The 25,123-nt window shown below is 41.6% G+C and overlaps 1 protein-coding gene across 1 annotated transcript; it reads left to right on the top strand.

The window, feature by feature from the left end:
* On the top strand, positions 1-23,321 carry tpm2 (tropomyosin 2 (beta)). Its single transcript, XM_080476889.1, has 9 exons — positions 1-350; positions 8,171-8,296; positions 10,978-11,111; positions 13,779-13,896; positions 14,255-14,325; positions 18,028-18,103; positions 18,883-18,945; positions 19,074-19,143; positions 22,946-23,321. Exons 1-9 carry the CDS (start codon positions 237-239, stop codon positions 23,026-23,028), a joined length of 855 nt encoding a protein of 284 aa, XP_080333015.1. The 5' UTR covers positions 1-236; the 3' UTR covers positions 23,029-23,321.
* The last annotated feature ends 1,802 nt before the right edge of the window (positions 23,322-25,123 follow it).

Genomic DNA, 25,123 nt, shown 5'->3' with positions numbered 1-25,123 from the left:
ACACACACACACACACACACAGAGAGAGAGAGAGAGAGAGCTCTCACTGCCTAAATATGGACAACTGCCCTCCTGGATCCACGCCGGAGGAAAAGCGGTGTGTGGGTGGTGCAGCTGCTATTCCACCCCAGAGCTGCTCGGACTCTCCCTCAGTCTCTCTCTCTCAGACCACCGGTGTCCCCGTCTCTGTCTCTGTCTGCTTCTGCCCCTGATCAGACCCCACAACCGGAGCAAACATGGAGGCCATCAAAAAGAAAATGCAGATGCTGAAGCTGGATAAGGAGAATGCCATAGACCGCGCAGAGCAGGCTGAGGTGGACAAGAAGGGAGCAGAGGACAAATGCAAACAGGTAGAGGGGAAGAAGCTGCACCACACCTCCATCTGCTCAGAGTCTGCATGACATCTCACACAGTGCTGCCTATTCACTCTGGATCACTGTCACACGTTGGACATCATCAAACAGCTGGAGTTTCAGGCTGGGGAGGGTGAAAAGTGGTTTTTGTTCGACACTTTTATAGTTCATCAGTTGCAAATTGACAAAGAGAGTTATCAGTATTATATGGAAACAGTGTTCGTAGACACCAGGTTTGAAAGAAAACGACATGTTTTGTATTGAAGCATGTTGTGGAAGTAAGCACAGATCATTTTGTCTCTTCCTGTAAACCCTCACAGACTTAATTATGTTGGGTTGTTCGGTGGGGGGGGGGGGGGGGGGTGCACACAATCTCTTCCAGGACTCCCAGTTTGTCTTTACAACTTTAAGAACAGTGGGAGACTGAAAGCATTAATCGTGTCAACATACATACAGTGTCACATCAACTTGAAGTCAGTTCCAAAGAAAACAACTAAAGCCATCAAGTATAATTTCATCACTAAACTGGACACATTTCAAACACCACTTTCATGTGCAAGTTTGGACTTTGACAAGTTATTTTGCAAACATTTATCAGCTGGTCTCCCAATCTGGGAACATCGGCCACATAATCAAAAATATAAGAACCAGCCATTGTCTACATGTGTTTTTTATTGCTTTACCTCTAGTGTATTAAAATTAGCAATATTAGAATTATTATGTTAACGGGTCAATAAGCTTCAGCCATATATTTGGGTTGTTTTCCTCTGCAGATCACTTTAAGACCCAAACCTACAGATGTCTTCCTGCTCATATTGGATGACTACAATGATATACAGGCGCCGATTATTTTAGCAGAGTGCAGTGCTACTGTGCCAATTCATGAAAACTGAACAAAAATGCAATGAGATGTTTCTGCAGATCTGTGTGATAAGTTAATAAGGTAATAAAGAGCTGCAATTCTCAGGTGTTGTGTTTGAATGCCTGAAGGATTTATTCCTGTGGCCCCAGAGGTCACCGTCAGCTCCAGGTCGGTGCAGATTAACGAGCAGTGAAACTCTGTGTTTCCACCGTCCACTTATCTCTTTATCTGTGCATCGTGTCAGTATTTAGTTTTTAATTGAATGTCTTACATCCATGATACAATAGTAAATAACATGAACATTTCTGGAGAGTGGTACTTTCACTCTTTCCACCTGCAGTTTCTCTTTGTGGCAACAATTAATAGAATAGTGACACGATATAACATACTTCCTCAGACTTTGTTTCTGAAATAACATCAATAGCGTTTTGGAATTTCAAACAGAATTGAAACAGATTGTTCGTAAGAAACATAAATATTAGAAACATTTCTTCAGGAGTCTCTAATATCTGATTCTTTTGGCTTCAGTTACATCACTCATCATTATAACCAAGTAGTGTCTTGGTCCTACGTTTTTCTCGTCATAAACAAGCTTTCCTGCCATGTATATTCTGACATTCTCTACCAGCAGCAGCTTTTAAATCTGCAGCAGTTTCAGCTTCAACTGCTCTTCTGCTCCATCATTTTCCAAATGTAACGGGGGATGGCTGTAGCCGCGGTTCCACCGCGCAGTTCGGGGCGGCAAAGCGCGCCCAGGCCCAACTCTGTCGCGCGGTCCCACCACAGAAAGTACGGTAAAAATGTAGGCGGGAGTGTGAACGACTCGGAGACACGTCCAGTGAAGGACACGGAGGCGGCCGTCCAAGTTGTTCTCTGTGACTCAGGTTAAACCTTCTCATCGCAGCGTCCGGCTCCTGTTGAATCTCCTCCTCCTGTTCCTGAGAGGAGCGTCTGCTCCTCGCTAGAAGACCGCCATGTTGTGTCGCGCGCCGACGTTTCAATGAACCCAGTTAACAAATCAACCAGTGAGCACAAAGCCGCGTATGTAAACGACAACGGAGGATTTACGGCCGATGAAATATCTAAATGTTGCGGCCAAGGTGGAGAGTGACAATCGTCACTACCAATCAGCAGACGGCTGCGTTGTAGCTCCTACTCACAAACCCTAACCTCTGTGCTTGGTACCTCAAAGGAGGGGTGACGGAAAATCATACCCGGTGGTTGCGGGTTCTTTCCGTACCTACCACAACTTTTCAATCGGACCGCGCGAAAACCGGTCCACCCTGCGTCTAAAAGGACCCTGGGGAGTCTCCACAGGTAGAGAGGAAGCATAAACCGGGATGGCTTTAGGGCTCTGGGGAGTCTTAAAGAACTACAAGTTTCTGAAAATGGACGACAAAAAGCACATTTGGGTTTTATATGATTTAAAGTTGTTCAAGGCAGATTATTACGTTGGTAACTTACATGATCTGCTCCCTTTTCTGACAACATGAGTTTCCCTGAACGCTCAGATGAGCGGGTCCCTTTAAATGTTGTCACTGCAAGGAATTGTGGGGCTCTGAGCTCGCCTCCTTTGTGAAAGGATGCATCAGTGGTTCTAAGCTAAAGGAGGTTCTAAAGGAAGCAACAAGCCTACTTTCCTTTGCTCATTGAGAATTCTGACCGTCCTTATCATGGCCGCCACACAAAACACTTCCTGAGTTCAGGAAAAGTCGATAGATCAGGAGATAGGAGGGACAATTGGGACGTACCCAAAGTCATTATGACACTAAGCACACTGCTGGTGTGAATATAAATTAAACAACTTGAAGGACTGTTTACAAGTGCAATGACTGTCACAGTGATTTCCTACCTCATGAGTTCATTTGAATAGGCCTTTTCATTTACCTATTCCCTTGTTTTGATTTCTTCTGGGGTTTTATCTTAACGGCCTCGGTGCAATATACAGTATAATGGGCATTGTGTAGTCCGAGTAATAGCTGCCCGGGAGTTGTGGACTTTTTATTTAGTGACTGTTTGGTGTGTTCTTTTATCATTGGTGACTTTTAAATGTGTGCAGTGGTCTTTTAGTGTGTTGGGTCCATTACAGTTTTATTCTACGGTCTCCCTATCAGTCTGTTTTAACAGAACGTACTTTTGCACTTTTGCACATTTTTAACCCGTTGGTCGGCTACTGTATAGCCCTGGCCATCTATTGTTCCTCTTTTACTGTTTAGATTTCGTCTTGTTTTATTGTAACAAACTTTTATATTTTTCTGAGCTGTCCTGGTCCTCCTGGACACTAACCTGTCTGTGTGGTGAACTAGGGCGAGAAACACAAGTTATAAAAAGTCCTAGTAATTTCTCTATCACTACACATACATAGATACTGAACACCAACTGCAAGAGCCGATATCTTTGATACACTCACTGAAATCCGTCTTGGAGCCGGTGTGAAGAGACCATCCGTGTTATAACCTTCACCTGTGAGTGTTCATAATGTTGTGGCTGATCGGTTAACTGATGACTGAGGAGGGATTTTAGAAATCAGAGAAACTGACTAGGGTTCTAAATGTCAAATCTAACTATTGTGCTTCAATTCAGAGCCTCTGCTTTCCGTTAAAATCTCATTTTTACTGCATTATTGTGACCCTCATGTCTGATTATTGGCTTTTTACTTAAGATTATATTCTAGCTGTTGTTGCCAGATTATTAACGCCTTTATGATCGATCATTCAATGAACGTTCAGGCACCACACTGACTACCAAGGCTAAAAAAATAGAAATCCTAACCAATAATGGTTTTCATACAGTGTAAAAGTGTCTTCTTTACCCTTTAATCCAGGGACATTTATATTTGACTACATCAACCTGCTCTGATCAATTCAAATTGAAATGTAAAGTTAAACCATCATGAGGCATTTTCCAGATTTCAGACCTGGAAACTGTCCAGTGTTTTTGCTATTTACATTTCATAATGTTTTTATTAGTACATCATCAATACTGATCCAATAGATTGGCAGCAATATGTCACAAAGAGACTTCAATCACATTTCAAACTATATAGAAAAGTATCATAATATCCCATAATTATTCTGGTTACACAGTAACCGTCAGTAAACCAAGCTCATATTGGAGTGATGTCATCGCTCCTGCAGCAGCATTTTCAATCAATTCAATACTTTTTAAGCAGATAATGTTTCACCCTGATAATAGAGAGTTACAATCGTCTACTCTAGGAGTTACAAATGTCTGGATTAGTTTTTCAGCGTCACTCCGAGTCAGCAGTTTCCTGATTTTAGAAATATCACGCCGGTGACAAAGGCAGTCCTGCAGACTTGTTTAATGTGGGAGTTGAAGGATCAGCCCTGGTCAAAAGTAACTCCCAGGTTCCTCACAGTGGTACTGGACGTTTTACCAGATGTTTAGAGAATTTCTCTCTCCGATGTTTTGGGCCAAATATAATAACTTCAGTTTTGTCTGAGTTCAGAAGCAGAAAATGCTTTTATGTCTTTAGACAAGCTTCTAGTTTGACAAGTTGATCAGTATCATCTGGTTTCAGATTTACATTTGTGTATCATCTGCATATGGAAGTTAATGGAGTGTTTCCTGATCATTTCCCCTACATCACGGGTTGGCAACTCGCAGCTCTGGAGCTGCATGCGGCTCCTTCGTCCCTCTGCTGCAGCTCCTTGAGCCTCAGTCCCACTGTGCAGGGCGTGCCGGAGCGGCACACCCTGGTTCAACCCTGTTGCACGGCGCCACCAGAGAGAGTGCGCTTAAAATGTAATCATGTAAACTGAATTTATATTTTGATTCTAATTTATTTGTAAAATTTTTTCATTCGGAAAGTTTCTTTATCAAACGTTGGTACACTGTAAAGCAAATTCATCATATTGAAATATTTCACCATTTTATTTGATTACCGAAGAAGATTTTAAATAATATTTTGAAAATAGAATGGCTGCAATATTCAGAAATGCAATAGTGCATATGGTTGCTACAAAGTCAAATTGATGTGAATACAGGTAAACACAGTGTGTTTGACCTATCACCACAGAAAGTATTGAAAATGTTTCAGCTTTCTATTGAGCGTACCGACTGATTTGGACCCGTCAGGAGTGTGATTTTGGGAAGCAGCAAAAAACTCTTCTGACACCGGAAGGCTCTCAATCACATAAGCTTGTTTTCCCAAGCTGCCGAGCAGAACAAGGGGGAAAGAAAGAAAGAACAGAAAATATGAAGAGCGATTTTTAATTAAAAAAGACAATCAAAATAGGATAAGTTAAATGGAAAAGGGATTTATGGTTCAAACTATTGGATAAATATGACTATTTAATATACGGTATTTGTTCATTTTATTTATTCTTTCCATGATGAGGGGCGGTTCTGCATCCCCAGCCTCTTGCAGGTAGAAGATAAATCAATATAAAATGTTGTTTGATGGCTCGCCCTGTCTCAGCAGCATATGAATAAAAATAACAGCTTATGAAATATGAGTACAGATTGTAGCAGGCGAACTTGCTTGCCTCAGTGAAAATATCAGGATCAAAAGATATGTTGATAGAGTACATATGAGGTTGAACGGGGCACTTAAACATTCTCACCTCCCCTGAGTTCACTTTAGGAAGGTTATCTAGCCTGATCTTTAATCTATAATCTAAATTGATGATTCGTAATAATCCTTTGTTGCTTTAGTCTTGATTGTTTCCCGAGGATCTCCTTTATTTGCAATAACCATATGTAAACCAGGGTGTCACAGAACACATTGGAGTCACTGAGTGGACATCCCGCCATGCTCTCAGTGGAGAGTCAGAAGTCCCGCAACTCAGCACATCTAAGCTGAGCTCCCCACCCGACCCTGCACCTTGACAGCCCCCATGGGGGCGGGGGGCGGGGGGAGGGGTAAAAGCAAATGTCTGGTGGAAAATATGACAAAAATGTGTGAAGGATTAAGACATAAATCCAGAGGGTGGAGATCTGGACTCCATCAACCAACCAATCAGAGAATTTCAGCGCGACAATCATTTGGGTTTCACAAGCGACTGCTGCCAGCGCTTCATTTGCAGTTTTTTGTCTGATGACGGTGAAATTCTATATGTTTACCATAACCATGAACACCGGAAACGCAAGCGAGGCAATTAATTCATAATATCTTGATGAGCACTGTCATGTCTATTTCTGTGCCCCCCCCCCCCCCCCCCCCGACCTCCCCTCGATGGTCGGTGCTGATAGAGAGAGTCAAGGCTGCTGGTCTGAAGGCTGGAGGATGAAAACCACCCAATGCTATTTGTGGGTGGGAAGCCTTACATGGCCGTGAAGGAGGACATTTGTTCTGGACACACTGTCATCGGGCTACATCACTGTCATTCGCCATCGGCTTTTTATAGTCCTGTTGTTGTATGTGGAAACCTGCCGAAACAATCTTTGGAAATGAGTCACTCAGAAAGCAAAATAAAAAGGCCTTGTCTCGTCATGAAAAGAACAAACACTGTGATGGTTGCATTTATATTAATTTATTATTATTATTTCTGTGGGATCAAATTAAAAAGAGCTCATTAATCCACTCAGCGAGTTTCAGTCTGACTATTAGATGATTGTTGGACTATTGTAGGTTAGATGTGAACAAGAATCCATCTAAATGTGATGAATAACTGTTGGACCGGTACATTTCTTCTTCATGATTCACACTGAACAGACATGAAGCATGTAATAATCTGATCAATCTAAATACGATAAGGAATCTTAGGAAAAGCTATATTTTAGCAAATGACTGAAATGAAATTCAAACCGTCCAGTCAAAGGTCTTCAATGTAATAAATACCATAATACAATAAGATATTTGACCCATTATCACAATAAAATGTTGTCAATAAGTTATTACATAGCGATTATTAAAAAATCCAAACGACACCCAATAATGTAATGATATATAAACAATCCTACATTTCTTTGAAATAAAATATATATTTTTTGCAGGTGTTGTGCAGTTTTATCATCATCAATAGAAATAGTGGACGCATGGCTGTCATGTCCATTCATTGAGGAAACAAACTAATTAAAAAAAACTCAATTATGATTAAAAAAAAAAAAATGTTTAAAAAAAATCTTTTCCGATTTTATTATGTTATTGGTCTCAATACATTCAAAACAGCCACAATTATGACATGATTGGCAATTATTCCATTTATGTTTTTTTTTTTTATTTGAAACTATTGACTGGAAGGTTTTGGATTAATTTCAGTCTTTTGTTAAAATGTGGACATTCCTAGGACTCTCTACTATGTTTAAATTGCTAATTATTGGTTGTTCCAAGAGAGAATGTAAAGGAAAGGCTCAATAAATGTTCGTATCTGTGTGTTATCTGCTTCACTTGCTTCAGCTCGGCGCCGCTAACGGCAAGCAAGGCGCCCATTCCGATAGAGATTTCTGTTCTTCCTGTCTGAAGGGGTTTCAAGTTGTTGAAATCAATAATCTGGGCCAAATGTCAGCCGTCTCTGGAAAGCCCTCTTTCTAGTACACACAACCAAAATTAGGCCCATTGGGAGGACTCTTCACTTTGGCATTGATGCAGACGGTCCTTCAGATGGGGACCAATGTCAGCGCCCTCTGGGCTCCATAACAGCCTCGCCCACCCTGTGGGGTTACCTCCTATGAAGACTTTTGAAAATGAGGGAAATTCAAGAAAAACATCCACAAATATGCTGATGATGACAAACAGTGAGAAAAATCAATAGACGAGTTTAGTTCAAGGATTAAACCAAATCTATTTGTGCTTGTAGCTCCCTCACTTCAAATCTCTGCCCTGCATTTGACAATGAAATACACAAATGTGGTGATTCTGATGATTGAAATTAACGGATGAATACAGATATGGCACAGGCACACATAATCAGAACAATAAATAGGATTGATTTTTATCCTTTTTTTTAAATTCTTCAAAGTTGTAACTTCCTCTTGATGTTGTGCCGTGTAGCTGGAAGAGGAGCTGCTGGGTCTGCAGAAGAAGCTGAAAGGAGTGGAAGATGAGCTGGACAAATACTCAGAGTCGCTAAAGGATGCCCAGGAGAAGCTGGAGCAGGCCGAGAAAAAGGCCACAGACGTAAGTGAAGAAAGCCCAATTGATGTTTCGCGCCACCGTGGTTCTGGAACTGTTTATTGACTCGAAACTTCAATGAGTCCAAGAGTTGTAAATTTAGTTGTGAGCATTCTCTGTGTTTGAAGCGGGAGGAGGTTTCATATTATCCAAATTCATCATGCTGTCATGTTGTACCCATGCAATAATCATTCCCTTTTTTGTGCTAAACCTCCTGAGCCTTAGCAGAGCTGGCAGAAGAAGCAGCTGTTGAGTAGTTTGATTGGTGACAGCAGCAGCACAGACAGTATTAAATATATGTCCCGTGGAGCATCAGATTCTGCCTACAAACCATAAAACTTGTCAGCACATTGAGGGACATGCTCACTATTCCAATCAGTCTCGGGAGGTTGATGGAGAGGATTTAATTTCTCAAGTGATCATGTTGCACTCAAATATACAGATGCTGCCGCTGCTACAGTAGGTGTACTACAGATATTGTAACAACTCCCACAAGGACCTCCTCACACTGTGCAAACGCAAAGGAAAAGCACTGTGGACAGTACAAATTCTTCCTATTCTAACTTTCCCTTAAATCTACAAAAGTCTGCATAGTATTCTTAAGAGGGACAGAATTCGCTGTGAGGACCAAGGTCAATATTTATGCTTTGAAGGTTTTCTGGAATGATGAGTCACAGCATTTTTGACCAATTATAGTAGAAAATGTGTGTGTGAGACGCAGGCTTCATGGATTTGTCCTGAACACAGCCGGACCTCCTCGTTCAGCGCCACCGCAATGTTACCAAAGATGGAAAAGAATGGGAGCTGTGCATCAATTTGTTTATGCTTCCACTGCTAACTTCACTCCGAAATGAATTATATCTGACTCAGGGATTCCAGCTGGGGCCTGGACTACCAACCGTGATCAACACATCCAGGATCTCTCTCTGGTTCCTGGTTGACGGATCCAGACACGTGTGATCCTGATAACAGTTACTATGAAGCAGGTTATCAACTCACCAGTTCAACCCAGACCTACGTGTGTTTACATGAAAGGGGCGGAGCTTGTAGTGTCTGACCAATCACACACACGGAGAATCCCTGCAGAGCAGTTTACAGATTTACTGAAGGATCAGTTCTTCTCAGAGAAAATTAAGGATTAAAACACATTTTTATAACTTAGACTCTTGAACAGACCTGGGAAACTTATATTTTTAGGCTCCCTGTTTTGTATCTTGGTAAGAATTTGTGGCCACTCCTGTTTGTCTCCACTGTAATATACTTGTAAATCAAAAAGGGTGTCGAAAGCCTTACACAGAGGGAGCCTGCTTTAAACTTTGGGAATCAGTGTGACAGCAGCTTACTGAATGCCAGTATCAGTGGCAAGCATTTCTATTTATTCCTGACTTGCTGATGTTCAATCATGTCGACTCTGGGAGAATTTGATGCTGTCAGTTCACGCTAAAGCCCATTTTCATACAGCCATTATTGATTGGCTCTGCAAATTATTTGTGGTAACAAATTAGAGAAAAGATATTCTTCAGTACTCCATTAAAAGCCGGTGATTGCCGTCCAATCATCTTAAATGTGAGGTTTCAAAGGTGCAAGTTTTACTTTGAAAACCCTCAACCAGAAACGGCGATAACAGCTTCCGGTCTTACGTGGTTGCCATGGAAACGTAGTGACTGGCTAAGTGGCCGGGACCCAAATCTCCACAGCATGGCAAATTTTACCTCCATAGACGCGGTGAGGAGGAAAATCCAGAGCCTGCAACAGCTGGCGGACGAAGCGGAGGAGCGAGCCGAGCTGCTGCAGGGCGAGACCGACATGGAGAGGCAGGCCCGGGACAGGGTAACCGTCCGAGAGCCGCCGGGCCGGGCCGGGCCGGGCCGGGCCGGGTCTGGCACATCGGCTTCTTGCTACCAATGTCATGGAGGTTCAACAACAGAGACAAATATCAGATAAACTCAGTTTCTGTAGTTTAATTTATCAGAGACAAATATCAAAAATAAACTGCTTGGTGCCATGTAAACTTAGCGAGTTTCACCAAAAGTGAAATACAGAGGAGATATAAACGGAAAACTATTAAAAAAATATCTTTTTTTTCTGGTCAATTTTTTTGTGATTTCAAAAGAAAGTGTAGACATTACTGTGAGTTACATATCTGGAACAAAATCATTGTGGAATAAAATTCTCCTGTCCACGAATTATTCCGATAAGGACTACATATTAGTCTGGGTCAGACCAGATAGGAGGCTCCTGGTGGATGTCAGTACATGTTGATCACTGCTGATATGATGAATCTGCCGTCTGATTGCACTTATGAACGTTTAATAATGGCTGTGATAGTGTGACCATCTCCGCTTGCTGTGTATGCAGCCCACCATCAAGTAAGGCCTGTTAATAAAGGGAGAAATTGATCCTGGAGCTCCAGAGAAAGGTTCTCCAGCCTGATGTCGTTCATGTTCTTCTGTAGGCAGTGATGGATTATAAAAACACTGTAACACAAAATGTACATCATATAAATTGCCGCGGTAGTAAATTTGATTTAACGACATTGTTTATTGTGTATTACTTGTGTTTTAAGTACTGTGTATTTTGGTTTGTTGTAATTGAGAATTTGTATGTGTTTGTGTGTGTGTGTGTGTGTGTGTGTGTGCGTGTGTGTGTGTGTGTGTATGTGTGTGTGTGTGTGTGTGTGTGTACAGGCTGAGGCAGAAGTAGCGTCTCTAAACAGGCGCATCCAGCTGGTGGAGGAGGAGTTGGACAGAGCTCAGGAGAGGCTGGCCACTGCTCTGCAGAAGCTAGAGGAGGCAGAGAAAGCTGCAGACGAGAGCGAGAGGTGAGGGGCATCAGGCCCACCCATCGAAAACCTGAACACACCATGTACACACTGACTTACCAAGACCAGGCAGTGTCTCCTTTAACTAATCACCAGAGCCGGCCCCACCCAGTGTGGCGCCCTATCGGTGGTTGACCTACACTTACAAAAGAAATGGACAACATGTAAATTTACTTAACAAATTACAAATCAATCCCCAAAACTCTGAAATGCAATATGAATGCCCCTACCACAAATTTAAAATTCTGTAAGTGAACAAGTAATAACAATATAAGTGATGAATCATAAATACAACAATCAACATCATAGAAATTACAGGTGTTTTTATTGTTTACACACATTTCCTGAAAGCATGCTTCGTACTCACAGAATCCTACACATAAATTAAAAAACACACACACACACACACACACACACACACACACACACACACACACACACACACACACACACACACAATGGGAAAAACCGCTCAACCCTTTGCAATGAAAACAATGCTATCTCTTCTGAAAAGAATATTTTGTTTTAAATGTCACACAAACCATCATATGAGTAGACATTTATAAGAACCAGTTGAACACTGATGTGCTCAATGGAAAACATTTTGTTAAATGGAAAACACTTCTTCTCCATTCATCATAATGACTTAGGCTTTTGTTTTTTGTTCCGTGTTACACTTTGTACAGACAGTACATACATAAAAGTGTGTTGTGAAATATTTTAGAATATCGTTATTATAGAGCACACAGTTACACAGTATCATACATCTAATCTTTACAACAAAAACAATGTCCAGTGTACATCCCAACCAACACAAAGTTGCACATACGTACAAAACAACAGAAGAATTTACTGTATACAGTAAAGGAACAAACTATTCTGCCACTGCATCAAATTCACTTCATGTGCCAGTTTTCCCCTGGCCAAGTGTAGAATCTTTTTTTTTTTTTTATTTAGCCAGGAGAACCACATTGAGATCAATAATCTCTTTTACAAGTGTGTCCTGGAGAGCCGGGGGGGCCGTGGGTCTTTCTCAGGGACACCCGGTGCATGTTTTTTGTTCAGTGGGGGAATCCAGAGTACTGGAGGAAACACACACACTCACCCACACACTCACTGTATTTGAACCCACAACCTTCTTGCTGTGAGGTGAGAGCTCTAACCACCGTGTCACTGCACGGTCATAATATCTAGAATGATGATATTCAAAATATCTTCTCGTATTGCAAATCCAGCCATAAAAAGCCTCAACTAGTAAATCTCCCTCTGTCTTCCATAGCTTGGAGTTTGTGGATTTCATTCATACACCTTCCATCTGCAAGCAGAACAAAAGTTCTCAATAAGGCTTTCTTCCACATAGTTTTATTGCAATTCTTTCTGAATTGCGTTTAAATGTCACCATGTAGACCTGCTTCATCCTCAGATTATTTCTACGTTAGACACAGTTCAGTGTTGATAAGCTTACCCAATCTCTACTTTGAAATATCTCATTATTTTCTATTTTTCTTTGTATTTGTTATGGCGTTATTTTCTCCATGTTCACGATTTCAGTTTCCTGTTCAGGAGACCTAAACAGCAGCCTAGACATGCTTTAATCTGTGTGAGCAGCCTCCTGCCCTGATGAATTCCATAGACCCATATACACCCGCAGGGATAGCGCCATCTGGTGGATGTACAGAAAGTGCTGCATAGCCAGCCTGTACATGCTCCACTCAGCTTGAAACTTTACATGTATGATCACAGTCGGTCCTTATCACATCCATTGGCCAAAATACACTGTCAGTCGCAGCGCCACCCGGGGGACATACTTCCAATCGCTGACCAGCAGGGATTCAAGGACCAGTTCAACGCTGCTTCCAGTTTTAATGCCTATCGGGCCCTGCCAGCCCTGACATGGACAGAAATATCCAGCCTGACCATTACACCAACAGGGACTGTTTTCGCATTGTATTAAAACAAAATCCTCTTTAATATGAAATTACAATCCCTAATTTGCAGCTATAACAAGTCCCTTTCTGGAACTTCCTCTGTCCACTCCGGCTCATTTTGTGATTTTCCCAAACTGCTGCCACAAAGTCAAAGCATAGCATTGTACAAAATGTATGTGCTTGATTATATATCCATGTAGCAAGGAGCCTGACACCTGAATTAGGTATTTAAAAGCTGTTTTGTCCAAAATATTATCCATATGTATTTTCCACCGAAACTATAATTGTTTCAAATGTTTTTCTACTACTTTTATATTCTGTTTTTTGACTCAAGTTGTATGACATGTGTATCTCTTCTTGAATTATCCCTCTTTCTGGAAAAAAGATAGTTGTGTTTACATTTCAAACTTCCAGCCAGTGAGTTTTAGATTTGACTTAATCAGATTTATAGATTTCACCTTCATCCTAACATTAGAGCAGGTATTTTCTCGAGATATTAAATGAGATTGATCTGGTTTGATATTAGTTATTCAAATATTTCGATCATAGCCTAGTATATATTGTAGATAAGCCACTTATTGTGATCGTATTATTATATAGTTATTGTGATTATATTGTACTGATGAAACCGTCTGTAGTTGTATTAGGCTGCCTCTGTGACCCTTCTCTGGATAAAGAAGCTATAAAAAGAGATGATTTACTATGTCTAAGTTGTGTTTTCTCTTGTCCTGTCAATCAGAGGAATGAAGGTCATAGAAAACAGAGCATCAAAAGATGAAGAGAAAATGGAGATCCAGGAGATGCAGCTGAAAGAGGCCAAGCACATCGCTGAGGAGGCTGACCGCAAATATGAAGAGGTGTGGAAATCACTGCATGTTTTTAAAAACTGACACCGGATCTATCTATCTCTATATACATACACATCCATCTATCTAACCCTAACCCTAACCCTAGATAGATAGATAGATAGATAGATAGATAGATAGATAGGTGTATATATGTATATATATATATGTCTGTGTGGAAGGTATACATAGAGACCAAAGGAAATTTCCCTCTAACTACTGTATGCTTTAAAATTACATAGCTATAGCTACTGGAAGACAGTTAAAATTGTGTGTGTGTGTGTGTGTGTGTGTGTGTGCGTGCGTGCGTGCGTGTGTGTGTGTGCGTGTGTGTGTGTGCGTGTGTGTGTGTGTGCGTGTGTCTCCTCAGGTAGCACGTAAACTGGTAATCCTGGAGGGTGATCTGGAGCGCTCAGAGGAGCGTGCTGAGGTGGCTGAGGCGTAAGTCCATACCTGCACCACAAAGATTCACACCGACATGGAGTTGTTGTGTACATCACTGCTATGTGAGCGCGGGATCTGAAACATTTGCTGGTGTTTGATAGTTTTTGAGGTTATCACAGTCTAAGGCAGAGGTATCCAACCCTTTTCCCCCAGAAACCATCCCGTTTGCCTTTCATGTCTCATAAAAGTCAAACTGGGAATTTTCCAGTATGGCACAGGTGCCTACCACCTGCGGGTTCACACACAAGGCCGTCTCCGTCCTCCGGGCTGTCTCCACCCTCTTGGACTTGGCCTCGGCCTCCGCCCACTGGGTCCCCTCTGTCCCCTTGGACTTGGCCTCTGCCCTCTGTCTCGTCTACGCCTTCTCAGGCCCTGCCTCCGCTCACAGGCCACTTGGCTCCGCCTTGGCCTCCGCTGCCACTGCGGTCGCCGACGCCACTCCCCTGGCGGTCGCCAACGCCACTCTGGCACCTAGGCGTCCCTGGGCTGGCTGCTGCCGCCACTGCTAGTGTTAGTATGTGCGGGGGCCGCCTCAGCTCCATCCTGCCAAGGCCCCACCTTTCTCAGGGGAGCTGGGTATCGGCTGCCCCGCACTCGGTACTCTCACCTCCTCCTCTTCCAGGTGTCTGGGCGGCTCCTCCTTTAATGGGAAGTGGGATGATTGGCTCTCAATGATACTGCACCTGAAGCCAATCGCCCCTCTTCCACACCCAGCTCCTCTGTAGATTGTGTTATTCTGGTTTTCTCCAACATGTGAAAATCATATTTTCAAGTCAAACCAGGAAAAGCCTCAGTGATGTGTTGTGCCCCCAATAGGGGGCCCAAACTTGAAGGTGGGGAAGCTCTGCTCTAGTACTTCCCATGTGTTTATGCAATGATATGAGCTGTATATGATGCATGGAAATAATGTCAGAATGATTCTGTTAACAACTAATTATTGTTGTTTAATGTACTGGTTTGGTTTTTCTATGACAAAATAATACACAAAACAAGCATAAAAAACAGCTTCATTGTGTGTATGATATGCTTAATATGTTTTACATGGCTGAAAGTGATACGGCTTCATTTGGTCTGATTAGAATAATTGCTAAGTTGTTGAGTAATGTCAGTCCTTGTTCAAAGTGTTACTGTAAACCATGTCATGTGAGAGTCACATCCTGCTGGATGTCACTAATCACACAGAAACCTGGACTTGTGTTTTCTGTTATTTTTTCTTTGTATTCATATGGAATGTGTCCTGAACGCATGAATGCATCACCACTGCCTCTGTGGGACTTGTGCTGTTGTTTGGCTGCCCCCCCCCAAACTTACTCCACAACCTCCCGAACTAACCCCTGCCAGCCGGGTGCGGGAGCTGGAGGAGGAGTTCAAACTGATGGACCAGAATTTGAAGTCCATGATGTGCGGCGAGGAAGAGGTACTGACTCGACAAGGTCTGAGCTGTGACCTGCTGCGCTGCTCCTCCGCTGTCTGCTCGCTGTCTTACCTGCACAAGCAGCTCTTTCTGCTTCTTTTCTCTTTATTCAAACAAACAAAACAAAAGTCACTCTTTGCTTAAAAAAGACAGGTTATTAACTTTTTCTTTTTTTTTTAAGTTTTGACCAGTATTGTACTGTCCCTGCTTCGATAATGAACTTTAGTATATATTATGATTACATTTTTTTAAATAATTAGCCAATAAAGAAAAGGTGATCGTCATAAAGTAGTTCTATTGATGTCTATATGTTGTGCTGGACACTGAAGTGACCAAGCTAACCAGCTTCCTCCAGCGAAAGAAAACTGTAGATTGAATAGTGAAGGGTGACGCTCTCACTAACTACTAATTAAAAAAACAAACCAAACCAAACTCTGACACTACTAAGAAGACATTTTTACTGGACTCACTACTGCCATCTAATGCACAAACTTGGCACTACCTAAATGTTACATACTGCACCTTTAATGTGTATAACTTTCTGAGTGTACAAGTCACTGGATACAGTGTCCCTGAGCATCAGCATTTTTACAACAATTACAAGTTAAGCAGTAATGTAATGTTCATTGAGATGCGATTCTGTAACAGGAAAGGACATTTAACATTAAAACCTCCACTTGGTGCAGTTTTTTCCAGTAGAAAAGGTTGTTTTCAGCAATAAACTTCATTCTGCATGTTTTTCTTACCCTAACCTAATGAAACAAGGTTACACCTGTTGAGGTTGAGTCTATGTTTACTGATCGGCCTCTAGGATTTTAAATGAGAGTTATAGACAAAACAAAAAGTCCACCAATTGTAAAGCAGAAGTGGTTCCCAATCTTTTTTATTGGAGCTCCCCAAGATCCTACAAGTACCTTTTTGATATGTAATCCACAACCTCAAAGTCTCACCACCCTATTGTTGTACCAGACCTCACATTAGGAGCCACTGCGATGCAAAATGACATGTTTGACAAGTCACAATAAACTGTTTCACTGATGAGAACCTATCTTCTCACTCTCCCCTCCCTCTGAAACCCTCCCTAACCTGTTGCTGAGTCATTCACTGTCCTCTTTGGAGTCAGATGCAAGTGAGACCAGGGGCCTCATTTATCATCATTGCGTAGAAAAGGTTCTAAATTCTGTCTTACCAATGAAAGTTAGAATGTGTACAAAACATTCAGTATTTATCAAACATTTCTCACATCAATAAGTCATCAGCGTTGATGAATCCCATTTGTTCTTAGTCACCATGCTCGTGCACTTCCAAGGTCACTTACCATCAGAAACGCCTCCAATGAACCATATATGGTAATAACACGTCTCTTTTTAAATGTTTTTTAACTAACTTTTCATCATCAAGGCAAAGACCACAAAAAAGAGGAACTATTCTGAAACTGACATTGAGGTACTTGTCAGGGAGGTTGAAACAAACCAGAAAATATTGTTTGGTACTTTGGTTGTTGAGATAACCAACCACAGGTAAACTGCTGCATGGGATGAGGTAACCACAGTTAATTCTACAGGGTCAGAGGGGAGATTGCCAGCAGGAAAATAAATAAACAAATAAATAAATAATTGGTTTGACGTTAAACTCTGTGCCAAAAGTCCCAGAGTGGACAGCAGCTGGGTGTGCACGCGAATGGGAAGCGGTACCTCCTACTGACATAGGTGGGTCACTGAATAGGCTGAACACCCACTGGGACAGAGCCAATCAATGAAATATTAGATAAACTGGGAATCGAATCTTAACCGCCCACGTGACAGGGGAGATGTCTCCCATTGGACTACCAGCAACTCCGTATGTGACGTGAATTCTTTCAAGGGTTTTGTGACACGGTAACCCACAGAACCTGACGGAACGCACGGTTAAAAAAAACTAACTGCACCTCTGCCTACTGAGAAGTGACTCAGTACACAGAACAGCACACTCTGAAAACATGTTTCAACCCTAACCCTAATTCTACCACTAGATTATGTTAAGCGTGGACAGAGTTGTGCTTAAATTTAGGCACGTTCCTAAATATAAGTACAGGTTGATTAATTATATACCTTGCATGGGAATGTTGGTCACGTATGCACACAACTGTGTGTACGCACTGACGATAGCGAGGTCCCTGGACTCTGTCAGACAGAAACGCGTCCCTGTCGGAGGTTTGATCTCTTCTGCTGCCCTGCCTTTCAAATCACTGCCTTTTTTCTTTTTCCTTTTTCTTCTTCTGCTTCTCGTCTCTCTGAATCGCTCAGTAAATCAGGTGACCTTGAGGAAGAGTTGAAAAATGTCACCAACAACTTGAAGTCACTGGAAGCCCAGTCTGAGAAGGTACAGTAGGTGCTGAGGGGCTCTGTGTGCCGTCCACTCAGCTACTTCAAACATTAAATCATTTGAATGAAATCTTGAGATGATCAGCAGCATCTGAAACAAACAATCGTGGAAGAATAAGCTCTTTGATTGTGTTTTCATTTGCAAAGCGAAGCCACAAAGTTCTTAGGAATTTCATTCTCTCATCTGACCACCACAGGAAAACGGGCCTGAGACCCTCAATAGTTTTGGAAATACAGATCATTCATGTTGACCCCAGAGTGATTAATGTGTAGATGTTTAAATGGTTAAAAGCATGTGCAGGTTTTAACTAAGACGCCTCTGTGGAGATTAGTTTAGCTCCAGTCTGATTTGTAAGATTTTCTAAAGCTGTAAAGCAGCGCTGGGTGACATGGCGCTCACAGCATCCGGTCCATCAGACATCTGAAGATACACTCTACAACTGTCAAAGTTTGTAGATTTAAAAAAAAGTTAAGATACTTTATCAAAATGGTACTTTAAGAATGATTGTTCAAACCGAGCAAAATGAATCGTAATGAAACAATATTATTGATAGAAGGTACTTAGTGAAATGTTGTCAATCACAATGGAAATTAACACGAGATTAAAAAAAATTTGAAGCCTCGTTATAAAACAATTCATTTTAAATTTATTAAAGCCACTGAGAGGAAGAACACATAGTAGCTGATCAAATTAGATAAAGATAGGATAAAAGGATAAAACCGGTTTGTGTGTGTCTCTAAAGTGGAATGTTAACCTTTTGTGTGTTTGGGTTTCAGTACTCACAAAAAGAGGACAAATATGAAGAGGAGATCAATGTTCTCACTGACAAACTGAAGGAGGTCAGTTTCCTTTCTCTCACAAACAACCTTCATAGTACTGCTATTCCTGTCACATATCTTGTAATGCTGACACACACACACACACACACACACACACACACACTGACACACACTGTGTTTGTTTCAAGGCTGAGACCCGTGCAGAGTTTGCTGAGAGGTCTGTGGCCAAGCTGGAGAAGACCATTGATGACTTGGAAGGTATTCAACAATCACCTGTGGTCTTTTGTTTTAATTTGTACTAATGTACCGTCGTGTTTCATTCATCCAACTCCTAACAGCTGCAACAAACTCTTCTCATGCGAGTTACACCCGTCCCTCTGAAATCTGGTCATTAGATCTAATCTGCAGCTGTTGCTACATGAATTAACTCATTCATGTAACAACAGCTGCAGATTAGATTGACTAATTCTAAATAATCTCCATGACATTTCCAAAATATTGAGCACTATCCAGACCTGAAATATGTGTTTTAGTTAAATATGAATTGCTTTAAACTTTCTCCAATGATTCCATCTGAAAAAGTTAAAAAGTAAAAAAAAAAACCTCTTGCTTGACTTTCTCCCTGAGGGGAAACTTTCCAGACCAGGGAGCGAACCAGTTCAGTCAGAAGAGGCTGACGGCATTGGCTCTGTGCTGCATGTCGGAGGGATGAAAACTGAAAATGACCCTCTTTGCTGTTGCTTTGATTTTTTTTCTTATTAACCTCATAGCACGTGTGAGTGTAAATATCATCTTACCCAGACTTGTGCAAACCAGAATAATTACAATCGCCTTCAAAATGCGACATTCTCGACCACATCTCAATCTGCTTCACTTAACCGTACAAATCAACTTCAGAGCAGACAAAGCGTTTCCCTTCGAGTGAAAGTGAGTGAAAAATCCCCGCTGAGAGCATTAAATAGTTGGTGGTGAAGATATTGTTTTGGACATAAGACGTTATGATTACAGGTTTTGTTGCAGTAAGCTTGTAGTTACTCAGAAGTGTTTATGTACTGTATTTTCAACACTGTAATTTGCACCTTTTTGTTGTTTTGCTGATCATGTGGCTTATTAAGAAGAAACATATATAGCAACATATACAGTACATACCACCTGTGACCACAAGATGTCACTGTATGACAACAGAAAACTACTACAGTCGTGCAGAAAAATGTCCACGTTGACATCATTTGATGGACAAGGCAAGAAAGATCTACACAGCAGTATTTAAAGTAAAAATTATAAAAATGTACAGCAGAAAACAGAAACAGCGGCAGCAATGAAGAAAACAAATGGTGGGCTAAAATCAAAACACCTGGTAAAAGGAAAAACAATATTTGTTTACTGTACGCAATTTTGTTTACTTTTCATCACACATTTTTTGACACGTGTGACTTGTAGTCCAGAAAATAAATACATTTTTAATTTCCCATTCTATTCTATTCTATTCAACATTAAGTGATGAATACTGTACTGGTTACTTGTACCTTGTTATTTGAAGTTGATGGTATCATATTTGTATGTGTTCAGGTACATCTCAAAACATTTGAATATCATGAAAATGTTCAATATTTTTTCTCACTCATTTCAGAAAGTCAATCCCATATATGATATAGGTTCATGACATATGGAGTGAAATAGTTCAAGCCTTTATTTCTTGAAATGTTGATGACTATGGATTTCAGATAGTGAAAACCCAAAATTCAGTGTCTCTGAAAATTTGAATATTGTGGAAAAGTTGAGTTTTGGAAAGTCCTGGTGTCACACCCTGATCAGCTAATGAACTCAAAACACCTGCAAAGGTTTCCTGAGCCTTTAAATGGTCTCAGTCTGGGTCAGTAGGCGACACAATCATGGGGAAGACTGCTGACTGGACAGATGTCCAGAAGACAGTCATTGACACCGTCCATAAGGAGGGTCAGCCACAAAAGATCCTTGATAAAGAAGCTGCTTGTTCACAGAGTGCTGGATCCAAGCATGTTCAGAGAAAGTGGAGTGGAAGGAAAAAGTGAGGTAAGAAAAGGTGCAGCAGCAAAATGGAGGAGTGCAGCCTGGAGAGGACTGTCCAGCAAAATGCTTGACAAGGACGGACTGAGGCTGGAGTCAGCGCATCAAGAGCCACTAGGCACTGACCAGTCCTAGACATGGGATCCTAATGTGGCTTCCTGGTGTCAAGACAGTCCTGAACAAGAGACCAGGTCAGAAGCGTCTTACCTTGGACTGTGGAGGAAAAGAATGGACTGTTGCCCAGTGGTCCAAAGTCCTTTTTTCACATGAAAGTACATTTTCCATATCATTTGGAACTCCAGGTCCCAGAGTGTGGAGGAAGAGAGGAGAGGCTCAGAATCCACCTTGCTTGAAGTCCAGAGTGAGGTTTCCTCAGTCTGATGATTTGTCCTGCCATGTCCTCTGCTGCTGTCCGTCCACTGGGTCTTCTGAAGTCCACAGTCAACGCAGCATCCAGCAGGAAACTTTAGAGCTCTCCATGCTTCCTTCTGCTGACAAGCTTTATGGAGATGCTGAGTTCATTTTCCAGCAGGACTTGGTACCTGCCCACACTGCCAAAGGTACCAGAAGCTGGTTCAATGACCCTGGTGTTACTGCGCTGGACTGGCCAGCAGACTGACCTGAGCTGAACCCCAGAGAGAATCTCTGACTCTTGTCAAGAGGACGGTGAGAGACACCAGACCAACAATGCAGATGACCTGAAGGCTGCGATCAAAGCTTCATTACACCTGAGCAGTGCCACAGGTTGAGGGCTCCAGGCCACGCCGCTAAGACGCAGTACTTCATGCTAAAGGAGCCCAACCAAGTACTGAGTGCAGAGAAATGAACATACTTTTCAGAAGCCTTATATTTTTGTTTAAAATATCCTTTTTTTCTTCATCTTATGTAATATTCAAATTTTCTGAGACACTGAATTTGGGGTTTTCATTATCTGTAAGCCATCATCATCAAAGTTTCAAGAAATAACGGCTTGAACTATTTCACTCTGTCATGAGCCTAGATCATATCTGGGATGGACTTTCTGAAATGACTGACATAAAATATTGAAAATTTTCATGATATTATAATTTTTTGCGATGTACCTGTATACAAAGGATGCGGTCTTGCGGTATCGTTTGCAGTTTGTGTAATCCTGCATTTGAGAGAGAAAAGCTGTGATTATCTCAGGACCCTCTGAACTCTCAACCTTACCTGTTTATCTGCTGCACGATCTGTAATCAATCTGTGGAACATCTTCTAAATCTTCTGGCTGACCACAACGGGTCACACCCACAGATAGAGTTCGATTTCTAAAGTCTTTCCTAAAACCGATCCTGTGGTAGCTGACATGTTTTGTAAACAGGGGTGCTGCGTGTTGCTCTCCTTCACTACACGATATTAACTCTGCACGTATCTATAGACCACAGCGATTAAAGCGTTGGGCTGATGGAGCTTCCAGCTAACGCTTGCATGCTTCAGCTGTGACTCATGTTTGGTGAGATATAGTAAACAAAAGGTTTTGAAAGTGTGTGTGTGTGTGTGTGTGTGTGTGTGTGTGTGTGTGTGTGTGTGTGTGTGTGTGTGTGTGTGTGTGTGTGTGTGTGGGGGGGTGGGGGGGTGGGGGGGGGTGTTTTAAATCTTCTCATGCTTGTGAGAGGCTTTTAACTTCATTTTTATTCGAGCATAAGAGTCTTAATTTATAATCTGTAACTGTTACTAATACAGTAGTTCAATGTTCCCTCCATTTTTTCCTTCAAACTAATTGAATAGAAATGCTCACACAACACCTCCTGGTGTGACCGGTTGATGTGACGTAACTGACAGCACTGAAGTGTGAATGTATTCAGAATTAGTCTTTTTGTTCTGTACTTTCTTTTTTCTATTTTCTATTGGCTTTCCGTCTCAATCTTTTCCCTTTCTGTGCCATCGTGTGCGTGTGTGTGCGTGTGTGCGTGTGTGCGTGTGTGTGTGTGTGTGTGTGTGCGTGTGTGTGTGTGTGTGTGTGTGTGTGTGTGTGTGTATCCTCCTCCTCCAGACGAAGTCTATGCTCAGAAGCTAAAGGGCAAAGCCCTGAGCGAGGAGCTGGACCTGGCCCTGAACGACATGACTACCCTGTAGACGCTCTCTGTTTCACTCCAGCGCCGGCCCTCCTGGCTGTCTTGCTGTCTGAACTCTTCTCTTCTCTGCCTGGCTGCTGTTGTCCACCTTTCCACAGCAGTCCGCTGGGCTGGAAGACTTTAGAAAACAGAATGTGCTGCGAGCCGCTCTCCTGTGTGTTACAAGACTGGCTGCTCTTACAGTAATCCAGTCTCTGCTGTGTGTCTGCTGGTTTCCTTTGTTCACGTAAACCCGTTTCTCCGTCCTCCTCTGTTCTCTGTGGAATAAATGATTCAAAGCCTTCTTGACTTTTCTGTCTTCTCCTAGTTTTGCCTTCTTTCTGTCCCAGTCCTTCACTGGACTTGCTATTCGTAAGCTTTTTGTAAAACACCATCATGATTTTATCTGTTTTTAAAATCCCCTTTTAAGACCTAAATGATGCTTGATAGTGTAGAACAGAGGTTGCCAACCACTGTGAAACTAGGTTTTACTCCAAAAGTGCACTGTAATATTATAGGGTCCTGAATAATTAGTTTTAAATCATGTTGTTTATACTGATCACTGCTACCAGCTGTCCACATTGTAAGCATATTTAACAGCTGGTCTGTTACTTTGTATAAAAGTCAACTAAAGGCCTGATTGATTAAGGTACTGAATGAAAAGCATGACGGGGCTGCACACTCTATTATATATTCATCATAATTCAATATTAATATTGCTGATAATGGACTGAACTTCATTAAGTTATGTTCCTATAGCTTATAAGCTCTACATGTCAGTCCTGTTGCACTACATTGTGTTGAGAACAGATCAAATTTTACTTTATTTCAACATTAAAAATTTTTAATCTTTATTAGTCTCGCAAGTGAGAAATTGCAATGTCGCAGCAACATAATGGACAGCCACACAGAGGCATGCGTTCCACAATATTGTGAAAAAAGCAACAAGAACAACAGAACAAATTATAAAGAGATAGAAGAAAAGCAAAGGAGAAATGGTGATGATAGAATCTGCCAATGACCTGGTGTGAGCCATCTGAGGAAATACAATTCCCTCAAAAGTCAAAACTCAAGCCTTTGCTTTCTTCATTTCCAGACATTTTAAAGACACAATCGGAAATGAGATTTCAGTTTTTAGGCTTCATAATGCATCTGGTTTATAAGCCACTTTGTATTAACGTAAATTAGTCAATCAGACAAGAATAGAATATTCTGTCCATTCAGACGGACTATTGTAGGGATTTCTTTCCTAATAAGAATCATCACTTATGTGGGGTTTTGGTAGTTTGGCTGTTGATAATGATTAATAATGATCAAAGTTTTGTCTTCATCCGTGAAAAAGGTTTGTTGACCAATTTTTTTTCATCATAGTTTTAGTCAATGAAATTAACTCCAAAGCTGACTTGTGTGTCTTTTCTTTAATCTGTAGAAAAACTGGCTCAGGCCAAAGAAGAAAACCTGGACATGCATCGGGTGTTGGATCAAACTCTCCTGGAGCTCAACAATCTATAGAAACGTCTACAGGAGTCGTCCTGTAGGACAGAAGGACAGCCTCTTTACCAGAAACCCACCATCCCATCATTTCTTATTGCAAAATGAAAAAAAACATCTATGAAATGAATGAATTCAAGAAAGAAATCTGAGCTGCGCTGCATGCTGTGTTGTAGTGAAAATGTTCAATAATTTGGATCACTTCTGAAAACCCCCCCAGATATTTTAACAAAATGTTGTCACAACTGGCCTGAATTGTTTAAGCTGTTTGATATTTTCATCACTGTGGTGGAAATCGCTTTTACGTTATTACATTAGCTGAGATGTTGCTAACGTGGAGACACTGAAACACTATGAGAGTTCACTACAAGGACGGGCAGATTATAATCTGATCAAGCTTACTTTGAAAGGTGCAGCTTTTATTTTGGAAGGGTCATTAGACTATCAAACTGGCATGAGTTTTCTATTCTAAAACACATTCCGATGCTGCAGGGGGGGGGGGGGGGGGGGGGTTATGGGTCCTCTTCAGGTACCCACAGTTGTGGCCTGTCCACTGAAGGAGATTGAAGCTGCAACCTTCTGATCTCAAGCCCACCTCCTAACCTCGAGGCCTCCAAAGCTGAAAT

Source organism: Lipophrys pholis (assembly GCF_963383615.2).
Source record: "Lipophrys pholis genome assembly, chromosome: 12".
Taxonomy (NCBI): domain Eukaryota; kingdom Metazoa; phylum Chordata; class Actinopteri; order Blenniiformes; family Blenniidae; genus Lipophrys; species Lipophrys pholis.
This window is presented reverse-complemented; position numbering and strand designations above follow the sequence as displayed.